A 17,285-nucleotide genomic window follows, 5' to 3' on the forward strand; every position below is an offset into this window, starting at 1 on the left:
GTGTCAAATATGAAAATGGAGATGTGAAAAATTCCACTCTGGTTCTCCCTTTGCAACAGCAGCCTACCCTGCCGCCTATGCGCCAATCAGCCAAGCGTTCCCCCAGCAACCAACCATCATTCCCCAGCAACAGAGGGAAGGTAAGAGCGAGCAAGCGCGCCCACCCAAGATAAAAGGTGATAATTGCCATGTTCCATTCTAATGTAGCTGCGCTGCTTTGAATTAGCGAGGGAGGGAAAAAGCTGGCTGGGGAAAATGTGAGAAAAAGGCTCCCCATTTAAAGAGAAGAACATTAGCAGTGAGATGGAAAGTTACTCTGTCATTATTCAAAAACTGCACTAATTCAAACTCGCAGCGTTGGACTGCTTAATCAGTCCATTACAATGTGTTTAAGTGGTTATAAATATTCATCAGATTAATTAGCTGCATGCATAATCATTTATTACCATTCCTAGAGTAGTGTTCGTTCTTATGCCACAGCATCAGATGTAATAAAGCATAGGATATACTGTGATGGTAAATCACTCTTTTTGACGCCATTCGTCACTCTCAATTATTCATCTATATGATTGTATGAGACAGCGTAGAGTGGCATGAATATTCAATATAGGAACTCTGAAATTGAGTGTTTCCAACATTGCCTGGAGGAAAAGTTAGTTTATGTTTGCAATTTTTTCACTTGTGTGAGTGCATGCCAGGGTCACAGCACAGCACTGTATGGATTAAGTACAGACAGACACAAACTTATCCCCACATGTCAGCAGCTTATTGGCTTTACATGCAGGCATAATTTCACACTATATAAAAAACACACAGTTGTTAAGGACGTCCCATCTCCCACTGCTACCTTGGAACATTTTAATCATTAGCAAGAATTATAGAAGTCCGGGTAATACATACACACTCAGACACAGCCACACGCACTGTCGCTCTCACACACATACACTCACTGACACGCACATACACACATACAGAGCTATTCTTGGTTGAGCCAGTGGCCTGTCTGAGTTCTGGCCTCCTCTGGGTTTTGGCTGCCTTCCCAGCCTGTCTCAGTCCACTGCCACAGTCTGCAGCCCTGCCATTTAACAAGAGACACCTAAACCTGAATAAACAGGCACAGCCAGGCCTCAGCTTCAACCTCCCTCTGAAAGATAGAAATTTCAACAATACAATCTCTCAGGCAGTGTCTGTTTGCATCAACAAAGAAAACCAAAAATATTGATAATACAATTTTAACCAGATAAATATTCATTGTGTTCTTTCAAAATATGTGTCCTTCTCACATCAGCAGATCATCTTACAGTTGGCAGCAAAACTATGTGTCTATATAGCATCACGTTGCTGTCAAATGTTTTGTGAATTAACTTTAAAAAAAGTGCTGCAAAAATAATTGGGTTCAGTACATCCCTGCTGACTGTAATTTCATAAGCAGAATCATTCTTCAGTGTGGCAGGAGTATCATTTTTTCTTTCAAAATCTGGTGCCTACATTACCCACAACGCAACTCTAACTGCCAACAACTCAGTTGGCGATTGAGGTTTGTTGTGCTCGTGGCTGCTAATGTAGCCTCGAGCCACTAGCCTCGATCAGAGATGAGGAGCAGGCAACAAAGGTCTGGTAAGATCACTTCTATCCAACTCCATGCACCAGGATTTTTTTCATATTTAAACTTGTAGTCTTTAGACTCACCTGAAGCAGCAAGTGACATCACTTGAAGCACTTTGTCAGATTTCACACATCTCCCTCTGGAGCCAAAACTTTATTCTCATATGCAGTAATACTCCCAAAGAGATGCAGGAGTTCCCTTTTCAAAGATGAATACTACTAATAAATTATGCATACGTTAATCATATCAAGTTAATTGTCATCCTAAATTGTGCATGTACATCATGCAGCCACATGTCTGGTATCAATAATGCAGCCAGATCAACTTGTCAACAAGCACGTCCAGATCGTTTAAGACTGTGCATCCATTTTAGCACTTTCCCGAAAACGACCAATTCTTGATTTTCAGGGCCGATGCCGACAACGATATTATGAAGTAAAAAAATTCCCATTTCTATATTCAATACATCGGCCGACATAAACACATTTCTTGCAATGATTCCCCAAACGTGGTTATCAGACACTTGTGACATGTAAGAAAGTCGGGATGTTTTACAGTTTCACAATATGCTTTATTGTCTAAAATGAGATCAGTGCACTCAAACAGGAAACTTACTGGGAACTTAATAACTATAAATTACCCCAAGCATATTTTTCTGCATTATACAAAAAAAAACAACAACATATAGGCACATATCACACAACATAAACACCAATACCAATATATCTGTGATAGGACAATATCTGCCAATAATATCAGCTGATCGATATATTGGTCGGGCTTTACTTTTCATGGCCATTCTGTAAGAGGTTATCAGTTAAAAGTCTTCATTGCAACATTTATTAATTGACAACCTTGTACACATAACCCAAAAAGTGAAAAATGTTTGTTTAAACATTTTGAGCCACAGATTCCTTTGCTTACAAACTGCCAAAAGCTCAACTGCCCTTTCCAATTAAAATAACAAATAGAGCAAAAATGAGTATTTAAGATTCATTAGATCTTAGTTGAAAAACCCAGTGTTTGCAACGGTATTCTTTGTTGGGTAAAAGTACAAGAGGTCTACAGAGTGTTTGCCCCTATACCCATGCTTTTAAGCAGTAACACTGTAACTGACATGCAGCAAAAACAGAAGAACATAATCACCTTTCTTCCACACAGCTGAATGGACAGGTTTGCGATTTTTTCATGTAATCACCAGCAAGTGATGTTTTGTTTGTGAGAAGTTTAGTGAACAAGTTTGCAGCAAACCCAACCTATCAACTGTCTTTACACACACCAGTTGGAGACATTTCTTTCTCAAACAAATCACTTCTTTTCAAAGCTTAAATTCTCTAAGACACCTAAACATAAACAGACAGACCTGAAATTCAGCCTTTAACAGCTAAAAAAAAAAAAAAAAATCCTCATTCTGTCAACCTGTGTGTTTGTGTGTGTGTGTTTGTGTCCTCTATCTCACTGAGGCACTACAGCCAGCCACCACTGCAGCCCTCTTATCAGCCGTCTCACCAGCCCCAGTTCATCTCGTCATGCTATCACCCTGAGCAATGAGACAGGAGAGAATGCAAGCCAGGCTGCAAGCATACTGTCCCCGAGTCCATCACATCTCTCTCTCCTTCTCTCTCTCTCTCTGTGTCCGTGGTTCTCTCTCTCTCTCTCTCTCTCACTCTGTCTCTCTCCAGTTCATTCCTGTCTTTATCCAGATTGGCCTGTACAATATGTGGCAGCTGGGTGGATGAGTGTGGAGGGATGGAGAGAGATTGGAAGACAGTCCTACTGTCACACAGTAATTGGGACAAAAACTTGGCTTATACTCTGCCTCCTCCTCCTCCCCTCTCTCTTCCTCTGTCTCAGAGTTTCTCTCTCTCAATATAACCTTCTTAATCTTTCTCTTTCAATCAACCTCTCTGTTTTTTTTTCTTCCTCCTGTTGTCTCTGTTTTTATCACTGGCTGTTTTTCTCTTTTACTTCTATCTCTGCCTCTGTGTGGCTGCATTTGTGCTGCTATTGCAAGCAAATATTCTGAGACAGTAGTCAAATTTAACTGCATTCGAACATTTATTTAAGTTCCACCTATCTCTCTCTCTCTATATATATATATATATATCTATTTATTGTATATCCAATTATATTCATATTTGAAATGGTGTTCTTGAGAGGGTACGAATGGAAACAACAAAAAGTCAGGTCTTTATGTGGTTTCCATTCGACAAGAGCTGGTCTTCTGAGAATGGACTCACACATACACACCCACAAACTCAATATGAAGGCCAAAGCGTTACTTATGACACTTGAATAAAGAGATTAAGGTGTGCTGGCAACACTTTGTAATAACCATCATTAAAGATTTGGGAAAGAAAGTTTAATCAGAAGAGAAAGATCTTCATTGACTGATTTGTTTAAATGTCTGAACAAACTAAATAAATAAACTCTTTGTTTTCATGGCTGAATAATCAGACATTTCATACTGTTTTACTTTCTTTATATTTGGCAGACCCTGCCAGCCCTTTGCAGTTTCAAACAGTTTGCTGGGGACCTTATTTTCCTCTGAGAACAGCTTGTTTATTGAGTTATGGAAAAGATAAATATTTATATATAATATATTGTTTGTATTATTACCTCATTAATATTGCAAATATTTAAATTCTGAGTTTGAATTTCTTCTCCAAAACAACATAGTGCCCCTTTAATAAACATTAAATGTATAAAGCAACTAAACAGAAATATTTTGTTAAGAAGTCTGCAAAAAATCTTCAACTTTTCTGACAATGTTGGAACCCAGAGAAATCTGTAATTTTATTTAATGGTGAGTTTAATTTGGTTGTCTGTCGCTGTAACTTCCAGGGAAACATCGGATGATACATCAGAGAGCGAGGAAGGAAGTAATCTAATAAAACGAGACTTAATGTGAATTAAATTTCAATATATATGTAGTGGAGACACGGGGGATGGACTGTATCTGGCGTCGGTTCAGGGTTAATCACTAAGTTCACACCGGGGTGTCGGCCAGAACACCAACTTAAGGCCAGTTAGACTTCAGAGGGTCCAAATGAAGAGGCAGGTGATGGCCAGTTCAGGGGGTTTTATTTCTGCTTTACAGGCAATGAGGTCATGGGTGGTTTTTCTATAGAAATAATAACAAATACACAAATGAATAAAGAATAAATCCCTTAATCTCCAATAAACAGAATAAAGGAATATTGAAATTACTACATCTCCATTTGCCTTCAATTCCCACTACCACAGCCCTGAAACACTCTTCACCTGACTTATTAGCAAAGTAACATAATGTAAACAACAGCACATGGTAATGTTTACGTAACGTTCACCGTTAACATTACGCTAATGAGGCAGAACGATAATAACAACACAACATGTGGAGTGACGTACACTCGATCGTCGGCAGGTGAGCTAAATGCTAAACTAGCTTAAACAGTGATAGCATGTCGAGTATCAACCCATACATCAGAACAGAAATAACCTACGGCCGCAGCAATGTTAATACAGTGCCTCAACATACACACATACTCACGTTTCATACACGCACAGACCACTGGCAGGGTCGTTAATGGCCGGGTCGTTAATTAGCGGCTTGACGGTAATCCTCACTCTGCCGACTCACCGGAGCATATACCTTCACTGACTGAGCGCCGTCAGTTACGCTACGTAACCAGCAGGGGGGGCGCTCCTATGGACTACTAACACCACATCCATAACACATCACACACAGACATAACCTGTCATAACTTTGGGGCCTTTTCTACAGCCGCCCCCAAATGTATACATTTGCTCATCAATAAAGGCAACCAAGTCTATGGCTAGGCTGTGGCCATAGGAGTGGCATTGTCCTTGTCTTCTCCAGACGGAAGCGCAGGGAGAACAACCAGCCTAGCAACCGGCCGGGTGTAAACCCTTTCTCTCACTTTCACATCCGCTGACCGAATGTGTCCATCAGGGCTCGGATGAGTCTTGATCACTCTCCCTATGGGCCATAGGGCTCTGGGAAAGTGTGGATCAGCGATCATCACCACAGAGTCTTGAACAATGTCAGCTGGTGACGCCTGCCACTTCTGGCGGCCTTGAAGACTCGGCACGTAGAGTCGGATGAAACGGGCCCAGAAGTGATCCGCCAGAACTTGCGAGTGCTTCCAACGGCGGCGACTGATGAGCTCGTTCTCTGGGTAGACGACTTGAGGCAACGACCCATCAGGCCGCCCCATCAGAAGAACATTAGGAGTCACTGGGTCCGGGTCACTGGCATCGGAAGACACATATCCCAGGGGCTTGCTGTTGAGGATCCCCTCCACCTCTGTAAGCACTGTGTGAAGAACTTCTTCCGCGACTGGTTGGGCTCCCACGGTGACGTAGAGTGCACTCTTAACGGAGCGTATCTCCCGCTCCCACACCCCACCGAAGTGGGGGGCTGCGGGGGGATTAAAGTGGAAGGCGATCTTCTGTGGTGCAAGGTGCTCCTTCAATGCAGGAGAGATCTCAGCGAAGGCCTCCCGGAGCTCCCTCTCTCCTCCCTTGAAGTTTGTCCCCTGATCGGAGAACAGCTCTGCAGGTGTTCCTCTACGGGCGATGAACCGACGAAGGGCCATCAAGAAGGCGTCCGTATCAATGGCAGTCAGGAGGTCCAGGTGTACTGCCCTGGTGGTAAGGCACTTGAAGATGATTCCCCATCTCTTCTCCCGCCGCCGGCCTACCTTGACTTCGAAGGGCCCGAAGCAGTCCATCCCTGTAGAATAGAACGCAGGCTTGAACAGGCGCAAACGGGCTGATGGAAGGTCTGCCATCTTTGGTACGGCTGGTTTGGCTCTCCAGCGGCGACAGTCCGCGCAGCCGTACTGGTGCCGCCGAACCGCCTCCCGCCCTCGCAGGATCCAGAAAGCACGCCGAAGCTCCGCAAACACCCGCTCTGGACCCGGGTGATGGAGTTGAATGTCAACATCTTGAATTAGAAGCTTAGTAGCTTGATGACTTGGGTCTAGGATGAGTGGATGAATAGCGGTCGGCTCCAGGTCCTCCGATCTACGGAGACGTCCTCCAACACGGATGAGCTCTCCACTCTCATCCAGCTCCGGAGATAGAGTGAGAAGTCGGCTGCTTCTTAAGACTGGCTTCCCTACCTTCAGCAAGCTGTACTCTTGTGGGAAACTATCCATCTGGGCTCTACGGAGGATCAACCGCTCAGCCTGGCGATAATCTTCGGCAGTAGGGCCACCTGTGGAGCCGGACGCCCCATGAAGCTCCTGCGCTGTCACCTCCAGCAGCTCCTTCCAGGAACTGTATTGGCTCAGGTCTGGAGCAGGCTGACTCGAGGCAACTGTAGTGACCCCACAGAAGGCAGACTTGCGCAGCTCTGATGCATCGTGGGCTTGGTCAACCGAAGGGTCCTCTGGCCATGAATCAGGACCCTGCAGGAGAAAGGAGGGTCCCTGACTCCATCTGTTGGGCTCAACCAGCTCTCTCAATCCTTTCCCTCGGGTCACATCATCAGCAGGGTTCCTGGCTGAGTCGACATATCTCCAAACCTGTCCATCGGTCAACTCCTGAATCTCTGCCACGCGGGTGCCGACAAAGACCTTGAATCGGCAGGATTCGGACCTCAACCAGGTCAGCACCGTCGTCGAGTCTGACCACAGGATCATCTGGTCGATGCTGAGCGTGAGTTCTCTTCTTAGAACCTGTGCGAGCTGTGCTCCGGTAAGGGCAGCACAAAGTTCTAATCGGGGCATGGAGTGGGACCGCTTGGGAGCGACTCTGGAGCGAGCCATCAGGAAGGAGAGATGCACTCCATCGTGACTGTCAGTGAACCGGAGGTATGCGACTGAGCCATACGCTTCTTCAGAGGCGTCGCAAAATATGTGTACCTCTCTGTGAAGACTGCAGAGGTCCACTTCCTTAGGCAAGTATGGTCGGGGGAGGGTGACCTGTGGTAGGACGCTGAGTTCTTCCTCCCAGGCTGTCCACTTCTGCAAAAGCTCCTGGGGAAGCAGCGGGTCGTCCCAGCCCCGGTGCTTGTCCCAAAGGTGCCGGACCAGTACCTTAGCCCGGGTGGTGTAGGGAAGGATGAACCCCAGCGGGTCATACTGACTCGCAAGAACCTTGTATATGTTGCGCATTGTGGGGACACCATAATCAACTTGGCGGTGCTTGTAGCCGAGGACGTCAGTGTGGAGAAGCCAGCTCAGCCCTAGCGTGGACTCCGGAGCGTCCGTCTTGTCCTGCGCTAGCCATAGCTCCACGCTAGGCGAGCGGCTCTCTTCAGGCAGGTGACCTATGGCCCCTGGTTCATTGCTGGCCCATTGACGTAGCTCGAACCCAGCAGATGCCAAGAGGGTTCGCAATTTGTCGACCAGGTGCCTTGCTTCAGCGATGGTGGGCACGCTCTGGAGACAATTGTCCACATAGAAACACCTCTCAACTGAGATCCTCACATCTTCGTCTGGCTGGCTGTGGTCGTTGACGTGGCGCTGTAAGGCAAACGTGGCGCAGCACGGGCTACACGTCGTTCCGAACGGTAGTACCTGCCACTCATACACCGCAGGAGGCTCCTCTTGACTGATGTCACGCCAGACAAAGCGGAGGAGGGCACGGTCTTCTGAGAGGAGACGAACCTGATGGAACATGCCCTTGATGTCTCCACTAATTGCCACTGCATGTTCTCGGAAGCGTAGCAGGACTCCCAGGAGTGAGGCTCCCAAAGTCGGCCCAGGCAACAGGTAATCGTTGAGGCTCTGTCCGCGGTACTGGTGGGAACAGTTGAAGACCAGTCTGTTCTTGCCATTATGGCTGACCATATGGTGGGGGATATACCAAGCCTCTCGACCTTCCTCAGCTGGTGCTTCAGGACCACATTTGATGACGGAGCCGGCTTTAATCAGTTTCTCCATCTCCACTTTGTAGGCAGCAGCTTGTGCAGGATCTTTGGCCAGTCGCCGTTCCACGCCTCGCAAAGTGGGCATGACCGCTTCTTTGGTAGCCTGGAGGAGAGGCATGTCCCTCCGGCGCAGCAGGGGGGTGGCATAACGGAGTATGTCGTTGACCTCTACTCTGGTGGTCTTAGACTCCAGGATGCTGATGGCCTCCTGGTCTTGCTTTGAACGAGTGACGAGCTTCTCGCTCCTGAATGGGACGGTATCGACCTGCCATAGTCTCTCAACATGCCTCATCAACTCACTTTCCTGGGGGGCTACTGTCGTGAAGAAGCACTGCTGTGGTTGAGCGAGGTGGCGGACTACACTAGCAGGGCCCTGTAGGGTCCAACCCAGCTTCGTGTGGATGGCAGCAGGTCCTCCTGGAGGTCCCAACCTGACGGGTTCGACGGGGGTGATGAGGTGGGGATGATCACTCCCGATGAGCAGCGTAGGTTTCACGTCCATGAGGGTCCGTATAGGAAGGCCAACGAGGTGCTTGTAAGTCTTCCTGAGCTGCTTCATGGGGTAGGTATGATCAGCTAGTCCAATGCGGACGGTGGTGAATGCACCTGTAATCTTGAACTTGACCTTTGGCCTCGCAGGGGAAGAAATGGAGAACGACACTGATGCACCCCGGAGCGTCTGGACCTCTTGTCTGATGGTGCGTAGCGGTAAGTCCTCAGGGGATCCTTGAACTCCCAACTTCTCTGCAGCCTCTGGCAGCAGCATGGTTCTCTCAGAACCGTCATCCAATATGGCGTAGGTGTGGAGTGTTCGGCGACCATAGTGAATGCAGACTCTCACGACTTTCAGCAGGACTCGGCTACCTTCTGCGGGTCGGTCCAGATACAGCACCTCCGTTGTGGCTCTCGTAGCATGGCTCGCTACCTCTGGTGCTGCTGTCGACGCCTTAGGTGGCCTCACGTTGACCTCATGCAGCACGTGCAGGTGTTTTCCCTGGCAGAGGCTACATGGCTTCTTCAGGTTGCACTGTGCAGCTTGATGTGACCGTGCACAGCGCCAGCACCTCTTGTTGCTCTTTATCCACTCTGTCAGCTGGTCCTTGGTCAGCCTGGAAACTGCTGCACACTGGCTGAGATAGTGCTCCTCATTATTGCAGAATGGACAGTAAGGCTTACTCTTGTTTCCTTTAAAGGAGCTGCCGGGGGCTTGAACCGCTGGTTTCTTATCTGCGTTCCCACCATGGAGGACAGTAGTGGGCCGATAACTCTGACGACCATCCGGTCGGGGCACTGGCCTCTCCCTAGCCCCTCTCGCTGCTAACTGTCCTTCAGAGTCCTGACACCAGGACTCATACTTCAGCCACTCTGACAGATCAGGTAAGGTGTGAGTCCGTGAGCCTCGATGGAACATGCAGCGACGAAACTCAGCTCTCTGCTCAGGTGGCAACTTACTCAGCAGGCGAGCAACATGTGAGCCACACTGTAACTCTGCTTCTCCTTCAGAGCCTAATGTCCTCAACATCCCGACCAGCGACTGTACTTGGAGTGCAAACTTCTCGAACGCAGCAACATCTCCCCGCCTGATATCTGGTGAGTCCAACACAGCAGCAATACGCCTCAATGCGATCTGATGTGGTTGGCCGAATTTATCATTCAGTGCAGCCATCGTGTCGGAGAAGGGCGTTGGAGAGTTGAGGTAAGCGTCTGCTATCAACCGGGCCTCTTCTAGTTGCAGGTGATCGACCAGTACCTGATACTTAAACAGTTCTGGGGCGCCCGGGGGTAACAGGTTCTCTAATGAGAGCTTAAGACGAGCAAACTCACTTGGGTCACGATGAGAGAAGTTGCGAATGGTTGGGCGGGGTCCATAGTAGCCGGACTCAGGAATGTGGGAGGTCCTGACTGGAGGCAATGGTTGTGGCTGCATCCATGATCCACCAGGAAGCTGCTGGAAGTTGCGTCCCGGCTCACTCTTGACAGCACCATACGCTGCAGAATACTTGGGCTCAGCTGGAGGCAAACTAGACAGCGGTGGTGGATGAACTGGCTTAAACCAGGGACGTGGAGAATAGGCAAGGTTGTCAGGCGGTCTTGTAGCAGGAGCGATGCCATATGTTGACCACTGAGCCTGGAACAGGCTCTCAGGCGGCTTAGTGGGGGGCGATAAAGCCTCTTCTTTGATGTATGGAAGCTCCACGGTTGTCTGAACACTGTGATGTGGTGGCGGCGGGGGTGGTAAGTCAGCAGGTAACTGTCCCGTCGTCACTGGATCTGGCCACGGTGGTGGTGCAGGCCACTCATCCTCTTCAGCAGGTGGCGCAGGTGCAGCAGGTGTAGCTGGTGGCCATGTGGGTTCAGGCTGCTGAGGAGAAGAGGGGCTTTGTAGATTCTGAACAGCGTCCACTAACTGTCTCATTTCGGTTCGCAGTGCTCTGAGCTCCACCAGATCTGCTGACATGCGACGCTGGCTCTGCTGGAGGAGGTGTCTCTCTTGACATAGGTCCTCTAATTCTACCTTCAGATCCCCCGGGGGGTGTCTGGGACGCAGCACTGGATATAGAAGAGGAGAGCGCTCATGGAACAGTTCCCCCAGCTCCCTCTCTGGTGACTGCAGGGGGGCTAGCTGATACTCTGGGATGTGCTGGGGGTCTTCCGCACCGTAGTCCATCTCTTGAAGAACAGCATCCCGCCTCTGCCTGTGACTCCGAGGGGGGGAACCATGGTCTCGGGTGAGGGGGGTCATCCTGGCCCTTCCCTCCTGATGATGAGCCTCTGCGTCCTCTCTGTATCTCTGACTCATGTAGCCCAGATGATCCATATCATAGTCTGCGTAGCGTGCTGGGGGACGACGATGTCGTTTGGGGCGTGCACCACGAGCCTCATGCTCTGAAGACTGATCCATCGCTGATGTGAACTCGGTGATCCGGCTCGAAGGACCATTAAATGTAGTGGAGACACGGGGGATGGACTGTATCTGGCGTCGGTTCAGGGTTAATCACTAAGTTCACACCGGGGTGTCGGCCAGAACACCAACTTAAGGCCAGTTAGACTTCAGAGGGTCCAAATGAAGAGGCAGGTGATGGCCAGTTCAGGGGGTTTTATTTCTGCTTTACAGGCAATGAGGTCATGGGTGGTTTTTCTATAGAAATAATAACAAATACACAAATGAATAAAGAATAAATCCCTTAATCTCCAATAAACAGAATAAAGGAATATTGAAATTACTACATCTCCATTTGCCTTCAATTCCCACTACCACAGCCCTGAAACACTCTTCACCTGACTTATTAGCAAAGTAACATAATGTAAACAACAGCACATGGTAATGTTTACGTAACGTTCACCGTTAACATTACGCTAATGAGGCAGAACGATAATAACAACACAACATGTGGAGTGACGTACACTCGATCGTCGGCAGGTGAGCTAAATGCTAAACTAGCTTAAACAGTGATAGCATGTCGAGTATCAACCCATACATCAGAACAGAAATAACCTACGGCCGCAGCAATGTTAATACAGTGCCTCAACATACACACATACTCACGTTTCATACACGCACAGACCACTGGCAGGGTCGTTAATGGCCGGGTCGTTAATTAGCGGCTTGACGGTAATCCTCACTCTGCCGACTCACCGGAGCATATACCTTCACTGACTGAGCGCCGTCAGTTACGCTACGTAACCAGCAGGGGGGGCGCTCCTATGGACTACTAACACCACATCCATAACACATCACACACAGACATAACCTGTCATAACTTTGGGGCCTTTTCTACAATATATGACTTCATCCATGCACATTTCTGCCTGAGTCACGTAGAGGCTCTCATTGGCGATGGTGGTTGTTAAACAATGAGGAAAACAACTCCTATGATCTCACTCTACTTCACAACATCATCAAACTACATCCTTTGTTTTATTTTTTTTGATTGAAAGAACTCCTAGCTGCACATATTGTACTAATACAAGTGCCACAGGTGACATGAATAGGTGAATTTTGTGTTTAAATGGCTCCTGCGTGTCTTGGGTTATTATCTTGATTGCTTTATTGAGTCATTTCTCCACCGATTATATTATGGTCAGTCTCTTTCTCACTGGGCGTCCCTGTTTGTGCTCCCATGTAACCCTCCTGTTGTCTTTCTCTCATCACCAGGGCCAGAAGGTTGCAACCTGTTTATTTATCACCTGCCCCAGGAGTTCGGAGACGCGGAGCTCATGCAAATGTTCCTGCCTTTTGGCAACGTCATCTCTGCCAAAGTCTTTGTGGACCGAGCGACCAATCAGAGCAAATGTTTTGGTGAGTCACAAAAAAATCGACAGCGAAGAAAAATTGAAATTAACAGAGCGACGCACACACACTGCTTCACACAGGCGTATCTAACAAGGATGGTGGGGCTTAGAAGAGAGAAAGAAGGGGAGTGTGGTGTGAGAGGGTGGCCGCTCTAATTGCTTAAAATCAAACAGGCCACAGCCACCATGAATCCTTCATATACTTACTGACCCAAACATATTTCCATTTGCTCTACCCCCATCTCCTCCCCCCCTAAGTTCTCCAGCTGGGCAACCCAGCAGCTTCCCGCCACCCCTCCCCTCCTATTCTCTCGCCTCCCACACAGCAAACCAGTTCATCAGGGTGGAGGCGGTGCAGGTGGAATCCATGGGCTTAAAGAGATAATAATAGACTGGTGTGGGCCTTGCTGTTGATTCAGTTGGACAGCAGCACCCAGGAGACAGGCAGGCAGAGAGAGAGAGAGAGACTCCCAGCATTGGCTTTCTTTCACTTTCTCTTCAACATGGCATGTCTATGAGGCTTTCTCTTCCCTCGTCCACCGAGCAAATCTGTCCATCCCAGGACTGTCTCGCTCTCCCCCTTTGTGTGTTCTCCACTAAACATATGCCTCTCGCTATCACTATCCGTCAGTCAACAAGGGGGAAGGACAAAGGGGCGGTGACCTCATCAGTCTCACCGGCTTATTTTCCAAGGCTAGTAATTAAGATCTTGGCTGAAAAACAGCAATTTAACCCATGATTCTTCTGTGGGTTTTTTTCTCTCTTTTTTTTTTCTTTTACTCATTTCTCCCTCCTTTTTATAGCCGAGGCCCCAGGGCTCTTTTGTAAGACGTTAACAAATTAGGCAGATGATGCTGTGCATTAAAGGGGATAAGTTATTAGGCCTCCAAGAACTTGGAACGCTTCATCTTAAGAATGTGTGAGTTTAGCCTCGATGACATGGTTAATATGCACCGTAGACTCATGGACATGTGTAGATATACTATCTATACACAGTATACAAATGTAGAAAAAAGGATGGATGGATGGACTGATGAATTGTACATCGTAAAAATGAACAAATTTGGCTCACACAAAACTTAATTTTCTCAATATCTAAAGCACTGCAATGATGGATTGTAAATAGACAGCATTAAATACAAACTAACAGAAAGCCAATGACTCTACTGTCAGCTTAATAGATAATAAAGACCTGCAGTGTGTATTCAAATCGGACAAATTGAAAAACCAATATTACAAGTTAATTATTCATATCTATAACATACAAACAATCAGGTCCGTAATCGAGTATTTAGTTAAGCAGGATTTTAATTTTCCAACTCTCCTTTGGACAGCAAAACAGTATATTTGAGTAGGTACAGAAATGTTAAATATTTAGTTAATATTATCAACATTTTAAAACGAAACGCTTCCGGCAAATCGCTTGCCACAGCAGAATGATTCTTGTGAGTGTCAGAGTCATCTTTGCGTACATGCCGTGATATCTCTGCAGCACAGGTGAACTACTTTATAGGATTTTGAGAGGAGATAATAAGACATCACTCTTTGAGATGGAGTGTTTACAGAGAAGCTTGGAAATTTGAATATGATGAAAAGGTCACTGGAGGAGCATGTTCTTATAAAGGATGTATTTCTGGAGTAGGATTTGGAGTATACTCTTAAGGGATGCATCACTGTCAATTGAGACGGATGTCTGTTTAGTTGAGTAAATGTATTTCCACTATGCTAAAATGGATATGAATGTGTGACAGGGTGTGATATTAAGCACTCCTGCAGGCGAAATGAATAAAATACTCGGACTTACTATTTTACCTGGAAACTACTAAAAAAATTAAGATGACAAGAAAGCACAAGTGACCTGGGTATGAACATAGTGTGTGATGTTAGATAGTAATGCTTAATTGAGTGAAACATATGGCAAATGTGTAAACCCCACAGACAGACAGTCACTGTTGAAGAGCTATATGCTTGTGTTTAATTCAACCTGGGACTCTATGGATACAACATTAGTCTTAATCCTCTGCGTTTAGTCACTCAATATTGACTTTTAAAAGTGATCAAAGCTTACCTTGTTAAGTGGAATTAGCTGGATTTAGCTTGAAAATGAATTTCAAAAGGTCTTCTGAGAATGGACTCACACGTACACACCCACACACTCAATATGAAGCCCAAAGCATTTAAGATATGATAGAAAAAATATAAACAAAGAGATGCAATTTACCTGAAGGGCTTCTGAAAACACTATATAACTATTTTCTGCTGTTGTTTCTCTTCTAAAGCTTTTTTGTTCTTCACCTCTTTCAAGTCAGGGCAAAGTTGCCTCTGCGTGTTTTCTTTCAGCAGCACATTCATGCATATTTACTGTGCACGGATTCACCATCCTCAGCTAATTCAATACTTTTAAATAGACCTTAACTGCCACCATAAAGCCATGTCTTTTCTATAAAAGAACAAGCAAATCTTCTATCAACGCTTGCAAATGTTAAATAATTGTTGCAATAAATAAATGAATAAAAAATTATTGAAGCCATAAATATGTTAGCACGGGGACTTCCCATGAGAATTTCTACCCACTGAGCAGGTTCAATTGATCACCTGGAGGTTGACTAACTTGTTCAAAGGGAGTTCAATAGTTGAAGCAGAGAGGGGGATGTTGAGTTCTTTCAGTCTAAGAGGGTTTTTGAACCAGGACCTCACCCCAGCATTATTGCAAAACAACACTACATTGTCACTATCTTTTTAGGGCAATGTGCACTGCAGCATTCTCAGCTGCTCAACCTGGTGCTCGACTTGTAGTTTCCCCTGCTGTCACCCACTACAGTTTGCAACTTTGCGTGTGTTTGCATTAAAAATGCATAACTTTACAATGTGTACAGACATTCTGTTGATATGGATGGCTGCGGTGAGAGCCATACCTCAAACACTAGTAGCGCTCGGGGTATTGAGTTGCACAGCCCCACACAGTCATGCTGCATCAAAGATATGAAACATCAGCCAGTCACTGAGTCTCAAGAAAACAGCTTAAACTGGAGACATGTTCAAATAGCTCACTCTGCTTTTCAATTATTTCACACGGACTCAAGCACTCAGACTTTGCAGCGCTGTCTTTGTCCTCTTCTTCCTCATCTTGACCCCTAGCATCCTATCACCCTTATGGCATGTGGATGTAAATGTGAGGTATGGAGATTCGTTAAAGTCAGGGATAGCGAGTGTGTGTGTTTGTGGGATTGGGAGGGGGATCACTGCCAACTGACAGGCCCTTCCCTGCTCAGTTTGTTTAAAGGGTTTGTAAAAGCAGCAGCCTTATCTCACCCGCACTGACAAAAGCCTGCCCTCTCCCCCCAAATTAAATTGGACCCATAGCGGTGTGATCAAATCAGCTGGCAGGCGGAAAATTCGGGCCGTCAATCACGGAGGTGTCTGATAAGAGCAGGCAAGGAGTCCCGGCGTGGAAAGCTGTGGGCTCATTCCGCCTCGACACCCAGGTGATAACTCAGAGCAGCAGGCACCTCCGTCCTACACACCTTGCTCCTAGCATCTCGTCACGACCCCCATGCCCTTTACTCTTTACTCAGATACATGCTCAGTCACACACGTACATGAAAAAACACACACGCGCGCACGCAGAGCTGCCAGTCTTGTATGGCTCAAACACTCAGGTAGCGTTTACAGACACCGCTTTGCTCTAAAAAATCCACACACAACATGAGACTCACTTTTTTCTCTCTAATCTTTGAAACACCTTTTCATGTTTTTTGTTCTCTGTTCAAGTCTAACTCGCAGTTTCTAATAGCTCTTCCCCGTTTGATTTTTAATATCTGTGTTATTAGCCTTTGTGGTGTTTTATGTAATCTTTTTAATTCAGAGATTTTCAATTAATCTGCTGAAAAGAGAAAACAAAGACCTATTGTTGTGTCATTGTTGCGAGTTAAAAAGGGTCCTCTTTTTTTTTCTTTCATCTTGCCTGTCTTTTCTCCCTGTCTCTTTCCCTCTCCCTTTCTCTTCCTCCTGTTTCTCTCTCATCTCTCCCCATTCTTCTCCCTTCATGTGTTGTTCCTTTATACCCACTTTCCCATTTTCCTCTGCCCCCGTCTCTCTCCCATTCTGTGTTCTTGTCTCAGGCTTTGTGAGTTTTGATAACCCGTCCAGTGCTCAAGCCGCTATCCAGGCCATGAACGGTTTTCAGATAGGCATGAAGAGGCTGAAGGTGCAGCTAAAGCGGCCAAAGGATGCCAACCGACCTTATTGACTCGTCTGCTGTCCATACCCAGGTATAGTAACACCCATGCCAGAACACACAGTGCCTTACTATGCCAGGGCATGCCAGTTCTCAAACCAAACTGTCCACTTCACTTGGATAGTTTAGTTATTGTTGCTGTAGTGGATGTGAATGTCTGAGAGTGCACTGCCTCAAATCTCAATTCAACCACGAAGCAAAAACTACAGATTTGCAATTCATAAAAACAACTAAAATTGTATGAATAAGAATTGTTTAACCATTTA

At 46.5% G+C, this 17,285-nt stretch overlaps 1 protein-coding gene across 16 annotated transcripts in view; it reads left to right on the forward strand.

Annotated features, from left to right (window-relative positions):
* The window catches only part of celf6 (CUGBP Elav-like family member 6), a 142,498-nt gene extending 125,467 nt beyond the window's left edge, over window positions 1-17,031 (forward strand). For 4 of the 16 annotated variants that reach the window (XM_073464227.1, XM_073464225.1, XM_073464228.1 and 1 more), the window contains 3 exons: window positions 60-140; window positions 12,646-12,729; window positions 16,904-17,031. In XM_073464227.1, coding sequence (XP_073320328.1) covers window positions 60-140; window positions 12,646-12,729; window positions 16,904-17,031 — 293 coding nt within the window. Of the gene's footprint in view, window positions 1-59; window positions 177-12,645; window positions 12,790-16,903 lie in introns of all 16 variants that reach the window. The other 12 variants (XM_073464231.1, XM_073464229.1, XM_073464232.1 and 9 more) reach the window with 6 other exon arrangements.
* The last annotated feature ends 254 nt before the right edge of the window (window positions 17,032-17,285 follow it).

This window comes from Pagrus major, chromosome 4, assembly GCF_040436345.1.
Source record: "Pagrus major chromosome 4, Pma_NU_1.0".
In the NCBI taxonomy this organism is placed as follows: Eukaryota; Metazoa; Chordata; class Actinopteri; order Spariformes; family Sparidae; genus Pagrus; species Pagrus major.